Source organism: Sus scrofa, chromosome 9, assembly GCF_000003025.6.
Source record: "Sus scrofa isolate TJ Tabasco breed Duroc chromosome 9, Sscrofa11.1, whole genome shotgun sequence".
Classification (NCBI taxonomy): domain Eukaryota; kingdom Metazoa; phylum Chordata; class Mammalia; order Artiodactyla; family Suidae; genus Sus; species Sus scrofa.
This window is the reverse complement of record NC_010451.4, coordinates 99597865-99615241: the sequence shown is the minus strand read 5'-3', so window position 1 is coordinate 99615241 and position 17377 is coordinate 99597865. Positions and strand designations below refer to the sequence as shown.

At 33.6% G+C, this 17377-nt stretch overlaps 1 protein-coding gene across 4 annotated transcripts in view; it reads left to right on the top strand.

Annotated features, from left to right (window-relative positions):
- The window catches only part of LOC100511343 (platelet glycoprotein 4-like), a 68413-nt gene extending 55034 nt beyond the window's left edge, over positions 1-13379 (top strand). For all 4 annotated transcript variants that reach the window (XM_005667697.3, XM_005667698.3, XM_003130227.6 and 1 more), the window contains 6 exons: positions 5016-5203; positions 6627-6745; positions 8084-8157; positions 9010-9064; positions 9897-10061; positions 12580-13379. In XM_005667697.3, the coding sequence (XP_005667754.1) occupies positions 5016-5203; positions 6627-6745; positions 8084-8157; positions 9010-9064; positions 9897-10061 (601 nt within the window). In that variant the 3' untranslated portion in view covers positions 12580-13379. The remainder of the gene's footprint in view (positions 1-5015; positions 5204-6626; positions 6746-8083; positions 8158-9009; positions 9065-9896; positions 10062-12579) is intronic.

Here is a 17377-nt window from a genome sequence, read left to right as displayed (position 1 = left end):
CTATTCAGCATAGTATTAATAGAAGTTCCTGCCACAGAAATCAGATAAGAAAAGGAAGAAAAGGTATTCAGTATAGATGACATGGCACTCTATATAGAGAACCTAAAGATAACACACGAAAACTAGTAAGACTAAAAAATGATTACAGCAATGTAGCAGAATACAAAATATACATAGGAAGTCTGTTGCATTTCACTATGCTAACAATGAAATATGAGGAAAAAAGTGAAATAAAATATTGCTTTTAAAATTGCATCCAAAAAATACTTAGGAGTAAACCTTACATAGGAGGTGAAAGACCTACACTGAAAACTATAAAACGTTGATAAAGGAAACTGAAGATGCATCAAAGAAATAGAAAGGCAGTCCATGCTCGTAGACTGGAAAAATTAATATTATTAAATACCACACTGCCCAAAGCAATTTACAGATTTAATGGGATTGATATCAAATTGCCCATGATGTTTTTTCACAGAACTAGAACAAATTATACTAAACTTTATATGGAACCACATAAGACTCAGAGTTGTAATACGGAAGAAAAAGAACAAATTGGAGGCACACCCCCCCCCCAGACCTCAGATAATACTACAAAGCTACAGTAATTTAAACAGTATGATATCAGCACAAAAGCAGATATACTTATCAATGGATCAGAAATAAACCAATATACCTATGGTCAATTACATCCTACAAAGAAAAGAGTTTCTTCAGCAAGTGGTACTGGGAAGCTGGACAGCCACATGTAAATCAATGAAGTCAGAACACTCCCTCATAAAATACACAAAAATAAACTCAAAGTGGCTTAAAGATCTAAATATAATTTATGACAACAGAAAACTAGGAGAGAATATAGGCAAAATATTCTCTCACAAATTGAAGCAATGTTTTCTTGGGTCAGTTTTCTAAGGCAAAAGAAACAAAAACAAAAATAAACAAATGGGACCTAATCAAACATAAGCTTTTGCACAAGGGAAACCAAAAACAAGACATAAAGAGAACCTACAGATTGAGAAAAACTATTCACGAATGCTGTAACCCACAAGGGCTTAATTTCCAAAATATGCAAACACTCATACAGCTCAATATCAAAAACACAAATAACCCAGTCACAAAACGGTCAGCAACTTCCCAGGGCCCTGCAACTAGGAGCAGCCTTAGCCACCATCCCACAGGTCCTTGCCCCTGTCAGGGGCCCAGAACCAGGCTCTGGCTATTAGCTCTTCCCATTGCCTCCATCTCACTGGAAGCATGCACAGCACCCCATTAAGGGGATAACAGCCTGCACATATGAGAAAAGAGACAGCAAGTATCCCCCCCCACCAAAAAAAGCAGCCCTCATGCCAAAAATAAATAATAAGCCCTCACAAAAATAAACAGGGGTACTCTTGCATATAAATAACCCTCCAAGAGAACAGGGTGTTTTTTTTTTTCCCCTAAACTCACAAAATAAGAAAAATATAAGCAAAATGAAGAAGCTTAGGAAAAATTTCCAGTTAAAAAAACAGGAGAATTTCCCTGAAAGAGCAAACAATGAAACAGACCTCTGCAGTCTAACAGACACTGAGTTCAAAAAGAAGATAAAGAAAATACTGAAGGAATTAAGAGCAGATATGAACAATAATACAGATTACTTTAGAAAGGAACTATAAAATATAAGAAGGGGCCAAGGAAAATTAGAAAAATAATTTGTGGAGATGCAAGCTGACTTAAAGGCACTGAAGAGCAAAATGAATAATACAGAGGAATGAATTAGTGTCTTGGAAGAGATAATAATAGAATAGAATCATCCAATCAGAACAGAACGTATACCTATCCTTCTTAAAGTCTTCCAAAGGTTGAAGAAAAAGGAATATTCCCAAAGACATTCTATGAAACCACTATCATGCTAATACAAAAACCAGGCAAAGATAGTACCAACAAAGAAAATTACAGGCTAGTGTGATCATCTATGTTTGATGAACATAGATGCAAATTTCTCAATAAAAAATTTAGCCAACCAAATCCAACAACATATTAAAAAAAACCATGTACCATGACCAAGCAGGATACATCCTAGGTTCACAAAGATGGTTCAACATAAGCAAATCAATCAGTGTCATACACTGCATTAGCAAAAGAAATGTCAAAAAACGTATGATCATCTTAATAGATGCGGATAAAGCATTTGACAGAAATCAACATCCGTTCATGATAAAAACTTTTACCAAAGGGGATACTGAGGGGACATAACATAAGATAATCAAAGTCATTTATAACAAACCTACAAACAATATAATACTCAAAGGAGAAAAGTTGAAAGCCTTCCCACTAAAAAGTGGAACAAGACACAGATGCCCATTCCCACTACTTTTATTACACAGAGTACTAAAAGTCCTAGCCATAGCAATCAAAGGAAATAAAAGGTGTCCAAATTGGAAGAGAAGAGGTAAAATGTCACTCCATGCAGATGACATGACGCTATATAGAGAAAACCTTAAGGACTCCACACAAAAACTGTTCATACTGATCAATGAATTCAGCAAAGTAGCAGGATACGAAATTAACATTCAGAAGTCAGTTGCATTTCTGTGCACTACCAATGAAATATTAGAAAAGAAATGCAAAAATACAATACCTCTTAAAATTGCACCCAAAAACATTACATACCTGGCAATAAACCTGAACAAGGAGGTGAAAGACTTATATGCTGAGAATGTTAATCAAGGAAATTAAAGATTCAAAGAAATGGAAAAATATTCTACACTCATGGGTTGGAAAAATTAATCTCATAAAAATGGCCGTACTACCCAAAGCAATCTACAGACTCAATGCAATCCCTATCAATTTACCTATGACATTTTTCACAGAACTAGAACAAACAATCCAAAAATTTATATGGAACCATAAAAGACTCAGAATTACCAAAGCGATCCTGAGGAACAAAAACCAAGCACAAGGCAGAACTCTCCCAGACCTCACACAATCTTACAAAGCTACAGTAATCAATCAAGTGTGATACAGTACCAAAACAGACATATAGACTAATGGAACAAAATAGAGAACCTAGAAATAAATCCAGACATATACAGTTAATTAATCTTCAACAAAAGAAGCAAGACTATAAAATGGGAAAAAGAATCTTTTCAGCAGGTGATGCAGGAAAAACTGGACAGGTGCCTGTAAATCAATGAAACTAGAATGCCCCATCACACCATGCCCAAAAATAAACTCAAAATGGCTTAAAGACTTAAAGATAAGCCGACACCATAAAACTCCTAGAAGAGAATATAGGCAAAACATTCTCTGACATCAACTGCACAAATGTTTTCTTAGGTCACTTTCCCAAAGCAATAGAAATAAAAACCAAAATATACCAAATGGATCTAATCAAACACACAAGCTTTTGCACAGAAAAGTAAACCATAAAAAAGACAACCTATGGAATGGGAGAAAATAGCTGCAGATGATGCAACTGATAAGGGCTTAATCTCTAAAATAAACAACTCATCCAATTCAACAGCAAAAACAAAACAAAACAAAAAACCAAACACCCAGTTGAAAAATAGGCAGAAGACCTGAATAGACATTTCTCCAAAGACATACAGATAGCCAATAGGCACATGAAAAAATTCTCAACCTCACGAATGATTAGAAAAATGCAAATCAAAACTGTAATCAGGTACCACCTCACACGAGTCAGAATGGTCATTAGCAAGTCTACAAATAACAAATGCTGAGAAGGTGTGGAAAAGAGGGAACTTTCCTACAGAGTTGGTGGGAATGTAAACTGGTACAACTACTTTGGAAAACAGTACAGAGATACCTTAGAAAACTAAATATAGAACTACCATAGGACCCAGAAATCCAATTCTGGGCATATATCCAGACAAAACCTTCATTCAAAAAGATACATGCACTCCTGTGTTCATTGCAGCACTATTCACAATAGCCAAGACCTGGAAACAACCTTAATGTCCATTGACAAATGAATGGATAAAGAAGACGTATATGTACACAATGGAGTACTACTCAGACCCAAAAAAAGAACAAACTAATGCCATTTGCAGAAACATGGATGGAACTAGATACTCTCATACTAAGTGAAGTAAGAAAGAGAAAGACAAATACCATATATCACTTATATCTGGAATCGAATATATGGCATAAATGAACCTATCTACAGAAAAGAAACATACTCATAGATATGGAGAACAGACTTGTGGTTGCCAAGAGGAAGGGGGAGGGAGTGGGATGGACTGGGAATTTGTGGCTAGTAGATGCAAACTATTGAATTTGGAATAGATAGGCAGTGAGATTCTGCTGAATAGCACAGGGAACCATATCCAAGTGGCAATTTGTTAAATGATGGAGGCTTAGGATCTGCACATCATAAACATTCTCATGCATCAGGCGAGTAGCCAGGATTGCCTCTCCAGGATTAAGTACTGGAGGACTGAATATTATTTTTATTTCATTTAACTGGACACAAATAAAGAATTTGAAGGCATCCTGAGATCCTGCTATATAGCACTGGGAACTATGTCTAGTCACTTATGGTGTAGCATGGTGGAGGATAATGTGAGAAAAAGAATGTATATATGTATGTCTGACTATCTCTTTGCTATACTGCAGAAAATTGACAGAACACTGTAAACTAGCTATAATGGAAAAAAATCACTTTAAAAAAAGAATTTGAAGGAGTCCTATAAAATATTTATATTTTCCTCTATATATTTATAGAGAAAACTAACTATGAGAAATGTCTTCAGTATAAATGTTCTATGGTGATTCAGAAGTACAAATTATTCTAGAAATTTTGAAAACCAAGATAAGAAGAGCTTCAACTCCAGTATTAGGTTCTGGTATGCCTTAAAATTTCACAAGATTTTTTTTTCTATAAATCAAGCAAGAATTCTATCAATATTATAACCAATGTTTCTATTTTAAGGCAATAATATACATTTAAAAATAAGAAGAATCTTCACAATGCAGTTTAGATTTCCAGAATGAAGCTCTATTTCATCTGTGTTTAGATCCTTCTATGCTGTATTTGGAGCTGAAGTTAACCTGAAAGGAATTCCTGTGTATAGATTTATTCTTCCATCCATGACTTTTGCATCTCCACTTCAAAATCCAGAAAATCGCTGTTTCTGCACAGAAAAAATTATCTCCAAAAATTGTACATTATATGGTGTGTTAGACATTAGCAAATGCAAAGAAGGTAAGTAAAAGTTTTTGATGACACAATCCATTACAGAATTTGCAATATTCTTTAAAATGTAAATTTCACCCAAGATTCATTTCCACCAGAAATTTTAAAGTGAGAAAGTAATAATGGCAGAAAATAAGGCTGGTATTAGATTTTTTTTGTCTTGACTTTTTAGGCTTTTGAGGTCCTAGTTATTTCAGTGTTATAAAACTTAGTTATTATTTGGTAAAACCATACTGATATCTCCCTATGCTACTTTGGAAAATGTCTCTTTAGGTCATTTGCCCATTTTTAAATTGGGTTATTTAAGTTTTTTTGAGTTGTATGAATTCCTTTCATATCTGGATGTTAATCAGCTTATGGGATAAGTGTTTTGTGAATATTTTCTCCTATTCCGTAAGTAGAATTTTCATTTTTTGATAGTTTCCTTTGCTGTGCAAAATCCGTGCACTCCTTTTATTTATTTATTTATTTATCTTTTTAGGGCCACACCTGTGATACATGTAAGTTCCCAGGCTGGAATCAGAGCTGCAGCTGCAGGCCTATACCACAGCCAGAGTAATGCCAGATCCAAGCCTCCTCTGTGAGCTGCACTACAGCTCACAGCAATGCTGGATCCTTAAGCCACTGTGCAAGGCCAGGGATCAAACCCACATCCTCAGAGATACCAGTCACATTTGTTTCCACTGAGCCAAAATGGGAATTCCCCCTGTGCTCCATTACGATTTAAGCTAAAATGAAATTAGTTTCCAGAAGACTTTGAGCATCCCAACTTATCCCTCTGACATTTTTCTTTTTATACCCTAGAAAGTGGTAAATAAAAATAAGTGTATTTCAGCATGTCTCTGAGATAAGAATTGACTCAATCATGAAATTTGTAGTCTATTTTATTTTGTTCATCTTCATATGGCAGTCGGTGTGAATAAAATAAGAACCTCTTAAATAAATTTAAGTCTCTAGACAATTACTGCCTGAAATGTGAATGTAAATTGTTATAATTTTGAGTTCAACAGATAAGCTTCATGTATTGAAAATGAACATGTGAAGATGTTCTCTTGTGGTTCAGCAGGTTAAGGATCCAGCATTAGCACTGCAGTGGCTTGGGTCACTGCTGTGATATGGGTTTGATCCCTGGCGCAGGGAACTCCCACATGCCATGGGTTTGGCCAAAGAAAAGAAAATGAACATGTAAGGAATGAAAAAGACATCAACTGACTAGTTCGCAGGATGATGCAGAAGTTTCTATTTTATTTTCATTCAGTAGCAGTCAGATGTTATAATTTTTCCTCACCATTATCCCCCAATTAATATTCAAAGCCAACTACACATTTATCTTGTTAATTTAAAAAGCTTTGTTTTCAAGGAACTTTTTCTAAGCAGTATGTGAAATGAGGAAAATGATTTATCTCACTTGTCTCTCAAAATTTGTTTTCAGGAAAACCCGTGTACATTTCACTCCCTCACTTTCTACATGCAAGTCCTGAAATTGCAAAAACAATTGAAGGCTTAAATCCAAATCAAGAAGAACATAGCACTTACTTAGATGTTGAACCTGTAAGTAAATACATTATTGATCTGACTGATTTAATATTGCTTTCTAAAATGAAGGAAAAATTAAGTTCTCCCCTTTTTGACAATCGTATTTACTGATCATATTTACTGCATCACAAATTTTTTGTTTTGCTTTGTTTTGTTTTGTTTGTCTTTTATAGCCGAACCTGTGGTATATGGAAGTTCCCAGGCTAGGGGTTGAATCAGAGATACAGCTGCCAGCCTACACCACAGCCACAGCAACACAGGATCCGAGCCACATGTAAGATCCACACCACAGCTCATGGCAACACCAGATCCTTAACCCACTGAGCAAGGCCAGCAATCAACAAACCTGCATCTTCATGGATCCTAGTTGACCCATGATGGGAATTCCCAATTGCATCACAATCTTGATAAATTACTCACTTTTATTTCAATAAAAATGACATTGCTTTTTTTCCCTATTGTTTCTTATGAAATGTCAAGGTAATTGTATTTTTGTTTTTCAGCATATGTAATTTTAAAAGGCATTTAAAAATTATTCATAGGTTAGGAAAAGCAATGATGGAAATGATTCTACTTGGCTTAAGATGATTTGGTATAAATTACAAGTTTATGCTTATTTTATACTTAACTGCAAGTATTACTTATTATAGGGAAACCTGTAGATGACAAGGGATTAAAAGAGATTTTCCGGGTATTTGTACGTTTGAGGAAAGACCTATTAGACTTAGTGTCAGGAAAAATCTATTAAATTTCCAATAGACCAACAGTTTCAACTTTTATATTATTGTTCTCCTTTTCTGAAGTTAAACAAAATGCCAGAATTTTAGCAGTTGTATTTCAGTTTAAATAATGATAGAAGTAGTATTATAATTATACTGAGGACACATGGGTTATGACTATATATATATATATATATATATATATATATATCCATGTATATATATATATACATATATCCACTATATATCCACTATATATATATATATATATATATATATCCATATATATCCATGTATAGTTCCAGATTTGAATTACTATATGAGCTCTAGGTTTCACTACTACTGTTAATTCCCAAAACCAGTTCATATAAATGTCGCAGCGCTAACTAACACCTTGGCATTAGGTGGGGCAAGGAATTGTGTGTGTGTGAATTTACATATGTGTATACAAGTGTAAAATGTAATTGTGGACCATTATGTATGTAATATGTCCAATTAAGTGTTTAATAAATTTAAAAAGTTTCAAGTAATACAGTTTCACCTTAAGTTCTGCATAATAGTAAAAATAAGATTTGCATATCATAAAAGAATGTTTAAGGAAGTTGCTAATTTTTTTAGTTTGTTCTCTTTTTAGATAACTGGATTCACTTTACGATTTGCACAACGGCTACAGATCAACTTACTGGTCAAGCCAGCAAGAATAATTGAGTGAGTCCCATAATCAGGTTCATTATGATTTTTAGTATTTGCTTGTCAGAAAGTGAGTATATGTATGAAATTAAGTGGAAAGAATATAAAATTTCAACTTCTCTTTGGCTAGATGTGATTAACTATTAAATCCTTGTAACTTTTATTTGTAATTTAGAATTATATCTATAGAAATGGATAAATGTGTAATGAAATGGTATTTACATATACTCTGGCATGAGTATTTGGTAGCATTTCTCATTTTACTATCCATGCAAATATTTCCATGACAACATTTTATAGAAATCATAATTTAGATTCCTAGGTATAATTTGTCAAAAGGGAAATATATCCTTAATAAAAGTCAATCTAATTAGAAATCTGTATCAGAAATATTTCTGAGTTGGAGTTCCCGTCATTACTCAGTGGTTAACGAAACCCACTAGTATCCATAAGGATGTGGGTTTGATCCCTGGCCTTGTTTAGTGGGTTAAGAATCTGGCATTGCCATGAGCTGTGGTGTAGGTGCAGATGCAGCTCAGATCTCACGTTGCTATGGCTGTGGTGTAGCCTGGCAGCTACAGCTCTGATTTGACCCCTCACCTGGGAACCTCCATATGCCGTGGGAGCGGCTCTAGAAAGACAAAAGAGAAAAAAAAAAAAAAAAGAGAGAGAGAGAGATTTATAAGAGCAAAAGATATCTGAGAAATAGCCAGATTAAACTTTAATTACAGGCAACAAAAATCAAAAAACTTAACCAAATTGTAAGAGCAACTAATTTCTGAACATTTATTTACAGTAGTAATTAACATTTATGTTATATATGTAACAAGTTAGTATATATTTTATAACTATTTTCAATATCTATTACAGGGCATTAAAAAATCTGAAGCAGAACTATATAGTACCTGTTCTTTGGCTTAATGAGGTTGGTATTTTTGTCTACTAATCACCAAAACCAATAAACTTCTTTGTATATAGAGAAGGCTTTTGATGTTTGAAAATTTAATATGCATGTATAGTATTGGAAGTTGTTTATGTTCCCATTACCTGAATTTATATATTATTAATTATATAATTATTTTGAGACAACAAAACTACACAGAAATATCAGGTTTGTATTAGTTTTCAATGTTTTTATTTCAGAAAAAGGGAGTATTATTTTCATAATATAACTATTATACACTCTTTCTTGTCATAGTACTTGTGTTAGGAAAGAGTCATGCATACATATAATTCCAAGTACCTCAGTGCGAATATTGTACTGCTAATAAAAGTAAATCAATCTTATAAAGACCAGGCAAGAGTAGTTGTAGGCAGTTTACCTCAGTGCCTGACAAGATATTTTGGGATAAATCATGAAATTGATTAGTCATGGAATTAGGGAATACACTGCATAAGTCTTTAGAGGAAGGAAACTATTGATCCTTGCCATTTCCCTTTGTCACCAGGAAACATATGTGGGGAAAGAGGAAAATATTTCAGTGCAATGATCATATAGATCAATAAAACCAGTGTATTGGAGAATGTTATATAACGTGACTAAAAGAAGGGCAATTATACTTTACTCACTAAATCTTCCACCTTAACCTTTATTATGTACTTTGACATGCAAAGGGAATTCCATTGGCTTGTCTTATAGATAAAGATGACTGACACCTGTAAGATGTTTCAAAATAAGAGTGATACTTAAGCGGAAGTTATGAGTATTTTATTACACTGAACTACCCAAATAATGCTATTTATTAAATTTTTTGTAGACTGGTACAATTAGTGATGAGAAGGCAGAAATGTTCAGAAAACAAGTGACTGAAAAAATAAACCTCCTTGGCCTAGTAGAAATGATTTTACTGAGTGTTGGTGTGGTGATGTTTATTGCTTTTATGATTTCATACTGCACATGCAGATCAAAGAAAGTAAATTAGGTAAGTATGGCAAAAATCATATACAACTTTAACATTAGTTTATATATTACTTGTTTTCATCTTATAAAAGGGTTATAAATTAGGATTCAAGTATGTTGGGGCATATCTAGGCAATACATACTCAAATTTTTGAGATAAATAATGTAATTAAACATAAATGAAGGCTGAATGAGTAATATGGCCTATCAATATCAAGCAGCTCACTACTTTACATCTTTATTCTGAGAGGAATGGGCTAAAAGATGAACTTGTCATCTTCGAAATTTAGAATGTTGCACAAAAGCTAACATGTACTAACTTTTGATTTCATGATTATTTCTAGCTTGTTAATTATTTTAAAAATCACAAATAACTAATTTAATATATCACTGCCTAGAAAAATTGATGTAAAATTGATATTGGTAGTTATTTGGGGAGACTGAAATTTATAAGGGAAAAGAAAATTAAAAGGGAAATTAAACTATAAATTAATGAGAACTAAAATATTCATAAATAATAGAGATAAAATAAGATAAAAATATGCTATTTGAAAATGAAGGCAACATATTAGTATAAAAATAGAGTTGCTTCATACAGACATGCTGCACAAAATCAGGGTGTGTACCCTTGATGTTTAATGTGAAGCTCTGTTGAATGATTATAATTCATAAGTTAAAATTGAATACAACAGTATAAGAAAATAGAAGAAAAGCAATGTCCAACACAGTAAAACCAAATTACTCAAAGTTTAGAGGAAAAATCAAGTAAAAGTAGACAGATCTGAATTTTGGCAAAACTATAGAGGTGGTTCAGGCCTCTGTGTTTTAAATATTAGCTCCTGTGCCCCCTTATACACAGAAGAATGAATGCCTGACTCTATCTTCCCTAAGTGGAAGCCTTTTTTTTTTTTTTTTAATAATCACAGGCATTAATATGGCCTGTGGTGAAGAATCTTCCACTTACCTATAGTTTCCATCAGTCCTCCCTTCCCAGGAACATCATAAATATATATATACAATCTAAATAAAAGCAATTTGCCTTCTATGAAAACAATCACAACTTCAAAACACATCCACGTGCTACACTTCCAGTCAGACTGTTGCCTGTAAGCTGGCATATGTAGAAATTCTGGAGGTGGCCATGATAATCGTTGAGCTTTCATTATGCATCAAAATCATGCTAAGTATTTTACATGAATTATTACAGGTAATTCCTAATATAATACAATTTTATGAGTTTCCAATAGGGATTCATCAGCATCCATTCCATCTTTTGGAGACATTTCAAAAAATTATAAATTTAAACAAAGCAAATTTGTCCATTTTTAAAGTGTGAAAGAGTTACATTGTAACCTGAGAAAATAAAGCAGAATTTTTGGAACTATGTATTTTTTTTGGAACTATGTATTTTTTTTGGATATGAGATTACAAGCTTATGTCTATGAAGGCAACTTGATCTTTTGTTCTGATCATTTCTGCCACTATTTATTCATAAAAGAAGACAGAACAAATCTGCCTACAATGTACTTGAACAGAATGTATTCAAAATGCTAACTAAATATATTCGTATTATAATAAAGGAAATATTATATCACCTTTAAGAACTGCCTACGCCCACTAACAAACAAGTTATGATTAAACAAAGTAATTCATATTCATTTGTATAACAGAAAAGATCAGCCACTGAAAAGTCAAATCAGAAGAGAAACCTTTCCTAGTGGGAAAATATGCCTTTCAAAATGATTTACAGTAGCGGTAAAAAAAAATTTCTGCTATTATTTTCAATTAAAATTACATAATTAGTTTAATCAGTGCTTCCTGAATCCTGAATATCAATTATCATGTGTCTATATGGGCCTAAATTAAATTTAAAATTTTCTACAATGTCTTTGTCAACAAGTATATTAGTTTGGCTTAACAGTTTAAGGAAAAGTTACTGCTCTTTACAAAATGATGTGTCTTTCTTTTCTTTACAAAATAGAGACCATTTTTCCTAAGTAGATTACTTGATTTACTAGATTTAGTAGAATCAAAAATAAGATTTCCTTAAAGAAGCCTCAGTTTTGAATACTGTAATAATTATGCCTTTGGGCAGATTTTTAAACAATTGAAAAATAAGGAGATGGATGTACAAAAAGGAATAAAGGAAAGATGGTGGAGCCAAGGTGTTGCTTTACTCAACAGATCACAAAGAGAATAAGCCAATAGTCCTTTTGAAAATAGTAGTTTATATACCTAAATGGAAGATAATCTAAAGGACAGCAAAGAATGCAAATGCTCATTCAGAGCAGATTTAATTAAATACCCCTCCTTGTGTGGCTCTAGGCAGCTCCTGAGGGCTGGGAAGCAGCCTTCCACGTATCCTTGAATGGGATAATTATTGCCTTAGCCATGAAGTTCATGAGAAAATTTCTCTGCAGCTTGAAAGATTTGGCAAGCTAATAGAAAACATGATATCCTCAATATATAGAATTTGAGTATTACCTGTTTTATTTTTCCACAGCTTTCTGATAAGTACTTACCTTTCTTCTATTTTCCAGGAAGCAAATGAGTCTTTACGTTTATGCACCAGCTACATCAGGACCTTTCTTAATATCCACCTACAAAATGAAGATGCAATATGCTTTATTTTTGCAAAATATACCTTATCATATAGTTGAAGAACAGGTGTCACTTTTTTTCTCTCACTGAGCAGTGGTACATTTTTAAAGGATTATTAAGATTAAAACTAAAATTCATAATTTGAAAAAGGGCACCTTTTAAAATTCAATTATGTACACAGTCAAATTGATTTCAGTTTCCACAGACCTCACTTGAGCATTATTATATTTATTTGGTACTACTTCACAAAATGGTTCTCTGGTGGAAAATCTGGCAGAAGGGTGGAGGTTCTAAACAAATCCTGAAACCTGAACTCTTTCCTTCCCCATCAATGGGAAAAAATCACTACCCTTATGAGTGTTCCTGAAACTCACAGACCCCAGGACTTCCAGTACATTGCATTTCATGAGCATCAATTATTTTGAAAGACATTTAAGAATGGAAAATAAATGATTGACCTATATACCATTTCTTGTGCATTATTGTTTCTTCCTCTATGGAATCCTTTGTACAACAACAGCAGCAATTGTAATCATGCACTTTTTACCAATATGGGTTTATTTTTCTGTCATTGATTATGCAAATGGGCATGTTTACGGGAGTATTTTCCAAGTTTTGCTGCTTTTCTGGAAGTGTGAGTAGATTTTGATCAGTTGCATACAATTTATGCTTAGCAATTTTAGAATGCTTTACTAGTAGTAAGAGATGTAAATGATAATAAAGAAACTATTGTGTGGAAGATTGCAATGAGTAGGATATTCATTAGTAGTTATTTGTTGTAATATTTCTTGCTTTCATAGTCACCTCAGAAAGACTGATTTCAATTAAAAGATGTCCTTTAAATTCCTGTGCTTTTCCTAGTTCCTGTTGTGTCACAAACCATTTACTTTAATTTTCTGTTTCAAGTAATCTATCTGAAGTTTCTTTACTTATGAATCTATATTTCATTTCTGAAATATTTCTTCCTGAAACATTCTTAAATTCAATTTTGACCACTTTTTCCTAAGCTAATATTTAAGCCAAGTTGGGAGGAAATGTAGAAAATATGATTAGTTTCATGCTTTACAGCAGTAGGACTTAAGTTCTAGACTGTAAAGGATCTTTCTATTTTTTAATATTTTTTAATAAAATATAGTAGATTTGCAATGTTGTGCCAATTACTGCTGCACAGCAAAGTGACCCAGTCATATATACATACACATATATATACACATATATATACACACATATATATATATACATACACACACCTTCTAGCTTTCTTTTTATAAGATGACATATTTTTAGGTAGTCCTGCTTTCTTTTTAGCACTTATGGCAGAGAACGCTATCCTCCTAAAATGGCTCCCTATAGAAAGGGAAGATGAACCACATTCTGTCTTGTGTCTTATACAGAGAAGTTTACAGGGCCAAGTATTAGTGACTGGTTGGTTTGGATAATAAATCAAGAATAATTTACTCTCCTCATGTTAGGTGCCAGGGTAAATACTGAAAACCCAACTCAAGATACTACCAGTTTTGAAGGATCTTTGGAAAACATGAAGATATTCAAACCTAGTGATGTAATGTCCTGTCATTTAATTGGTAGGGGAATAAAAGGGATCCTCCTAAGATATTGACATGTGAGATGCCAGATATCCTCTTCTGATATTTGAGAATACCTTCATTGCATTAGGATATTTGGGAACATGTTGATCTAAGAGAAATATAAAGGAAATTTCTTCAATCTTAAACTAAAGGATGAATGATGAAAAGTAGAAAGTATTCAAAAGGAGTAGATGAGAAATTATGTAACCTCAATATGATATTATTGTCAATGTCTCCATTTATAAATCTTCATATAAAATATATCTCATGGTATTTAGGTATCCGGTATTATGAATTATCTATGTTTAGTATTGTTTAAATACATATATATTATAGTCTTTATAATTTCTCACTGTATTTTCTCTAAATACTATAAAATTATGTAAAAAAAAGGGCAATCCATATACAAAAGTAAATGACATACATTAAAAACATGTAGAAAATGATTCTTTCTTTAAAAAATGAGAGATTATTATATGAAAAATGATATTGGACATGTGTGTATTTATGTCCACAAACACTGAAGTGGGAGTGAAGCACTTTAGGGACTGTATTAAGTGTGTGACTGTTTGCCCTGAAGAAAGTGTAATTGTACACACAGATGAATTCTATGCTTTATTCCATAGAAAAACCACACCATTTTGTAAAGACACACATTTTAATTCCCAACCAGTTTAATTACCACACAATTATAATTGTTCAAAGCTTCAGTTTGAAGATATATAACATCTGCAAAGGGGTTAATATCAGTTAGAGAATCTATGGCATCTTAAAACGGGTTAAGGCTTACTATTGCTGTCAAGTGCATAAAGAAGAAGAACAATGTGTATAGCTTTCAATTTTCAGGGGAAAAAAAGTAAAGAGGGAATTCTTTCAGAAAAAAAAAAACGAAAAAAAACATAGCTATAGGGAAATAGGTTATCCCTCAAACTTTACTCTTATGAAAATGCAGGAATCTGTCGTTCTTATCCTGTTATCAATTTCTCAGCCGCAGAGTAATTATCTTTTGAACTGCAGTTTGTTTCAGGTGTGTTCCAACTGTCAATTAAGTGTTTCTGGATGAAATACAATGTGTTAGAGACACTGCAGCTCTCTTTGTCTGCCTCTTCTGGCCCATCTACACCTCTAAATAACCACTTTACTTAAATCATCAGTGCCTCTTACATGTTTCTGCATATACTAACAGAATTACCTATGATAGTTTTTTTTCTGAGTTAATTGAAACAAAATGAGCTAATGTATTAAAAATGAATTAGTGTTTAACGTTGGTGTGAAATACATTCAGGCCTACTCTTTTGCTTTTGTGGCTCAGAGGTAGCTACATTTTTTTAAGTATTGGTGAAAGTTAATGCTTCAATAGAAAAATTATTTTAATTTTTTTATTTTGAATATGTTTGACTTCGATGCTATTTTTATATTGCTGCTATAACTATATATTAGCTATTTTTGCCTGTAGTTCTTTACATATTAAGTCCTATTTTCTTTTAACAATTATTCTCAGGTGCTAGTAAGTTTAAGTGCAGGTATTTCAGATATGCTCCTTTCTAAGCACACATGAAGGAATTCCCTCTGTGGCACAATGCAGAGGCTGTGGCATAGATCATAGCTATAGCTCAGATTCAAAGCCTGGCCTGGGAATTTCCATATGCCATGGGTATGGCCCTAAAAAATAAAAAATAAACACTCGTGAAGGAGAATTGTTAAATAGCTAGGACAAACATAAATGTTTTAAAGTTTTGGTTTTTTTTGTTTGTTTGTTTGTTTTGCCTTTTTTTAGGGCCACACCCAGGGCATATTGAAGTTCCTAGGCTAGGGGTTGAATCAGAGTTACAGCTGCCAGCCTACACCACAGCCACAGCATATCTTGTATCCTGCTACTTTGCTGAATTCGTTGATCAGTTCAAGTAGCTTTTGTGTGGAGTCCTTAGAGTTTTCTATATGCAGTATCACGTCATCTGCATAGAGTAACAATTTTACCTCTTCTCTTCCAATTTTGATACCTTTTATTTTTTTTGTTTGAGTGCTATGGCTAGGACTTTCAGCACTATGTTGAATAAAAATGGTGAGAGTGGGCATCCTTATATTTTTTTAATATGTGCACAGGGAGCACATGGCTGTAGAGAGTTGACCACATATCAATTATACAATTTTTTTTTTTTTTTGTCTTTTGTTGTTGTTGTTGCTATTTCTTGGGCCGCTCCCGCCGCATATGGAGGTTCCCAGGCTAGGGGTCAAATCGAAGCTGTAGCCACCGGCCTATGCCAGAGCCACCGCAACACGGGATCTGAGCCGCATCTGCAACCTACACCACAGCTCACAGCAACGCTGGATCGTTAACCCACTGAGCAAGGGCAGTGACCGAACCCGCAACAACCTCATGGTTCCTAGTCGGATTCGTTAACCACTGTGCCACGACGGGAACTCCCAATCATACAATTTTTAAATCACGTTTTCAGCTCTGCTAATCAGAGAATAACTAGGACAGATGAAACTAAATGTGGAAACTAGGGTGACTCATTGGATGTAAAGTAGAGCATTTGTTTGGAATTTTCTTGTAACACAGTTGGTTAAGGATCCTGCGCTGTCGCTGCAGTGGCTCAGGTCACTGCTGTGGCACAGGTTCGATGCTAGGCCCAAGAAGGTCCATATGCCGCAGGTGTGGCCAGAAAAGAAATAAAGTAGAACACTTTTTGAAAATATGAAGGGGTGAGAATACCAAGCAAACATGACGAGTAAATATGTAAGATATTACATTTATAGGAGGCAAGGCATTTGTCCCTTATCAGTATCACACAGAAAGAAAAAAACAAAAACCATGCTGTCCATCAGGTACCTTCTATTTTTTGGACTCCCTTTGTCCTATGTCAGATACCTCAGGGTTCAGGTATAGTGAGTTTTCCACCCTTTTTGAACACTGCCATAAGTTTTTAAAACTAATCCGTCTTTCTCCAAAGTTATCACTGTGATTTTAAATTTATTTTAAAATCATAGGGTTTGATCATCTAAAGTTCTCTGAGATTTTTTGTTCTAACCTCTAGGATAGTATCTGGAACTGTACTTGGAGGATACTATTACATCAAGGTAACATCCTTATATTGGACACCTATAGTTCTTATATTGGAATCAAAAACAAGTTTCTATTTAAAATAAT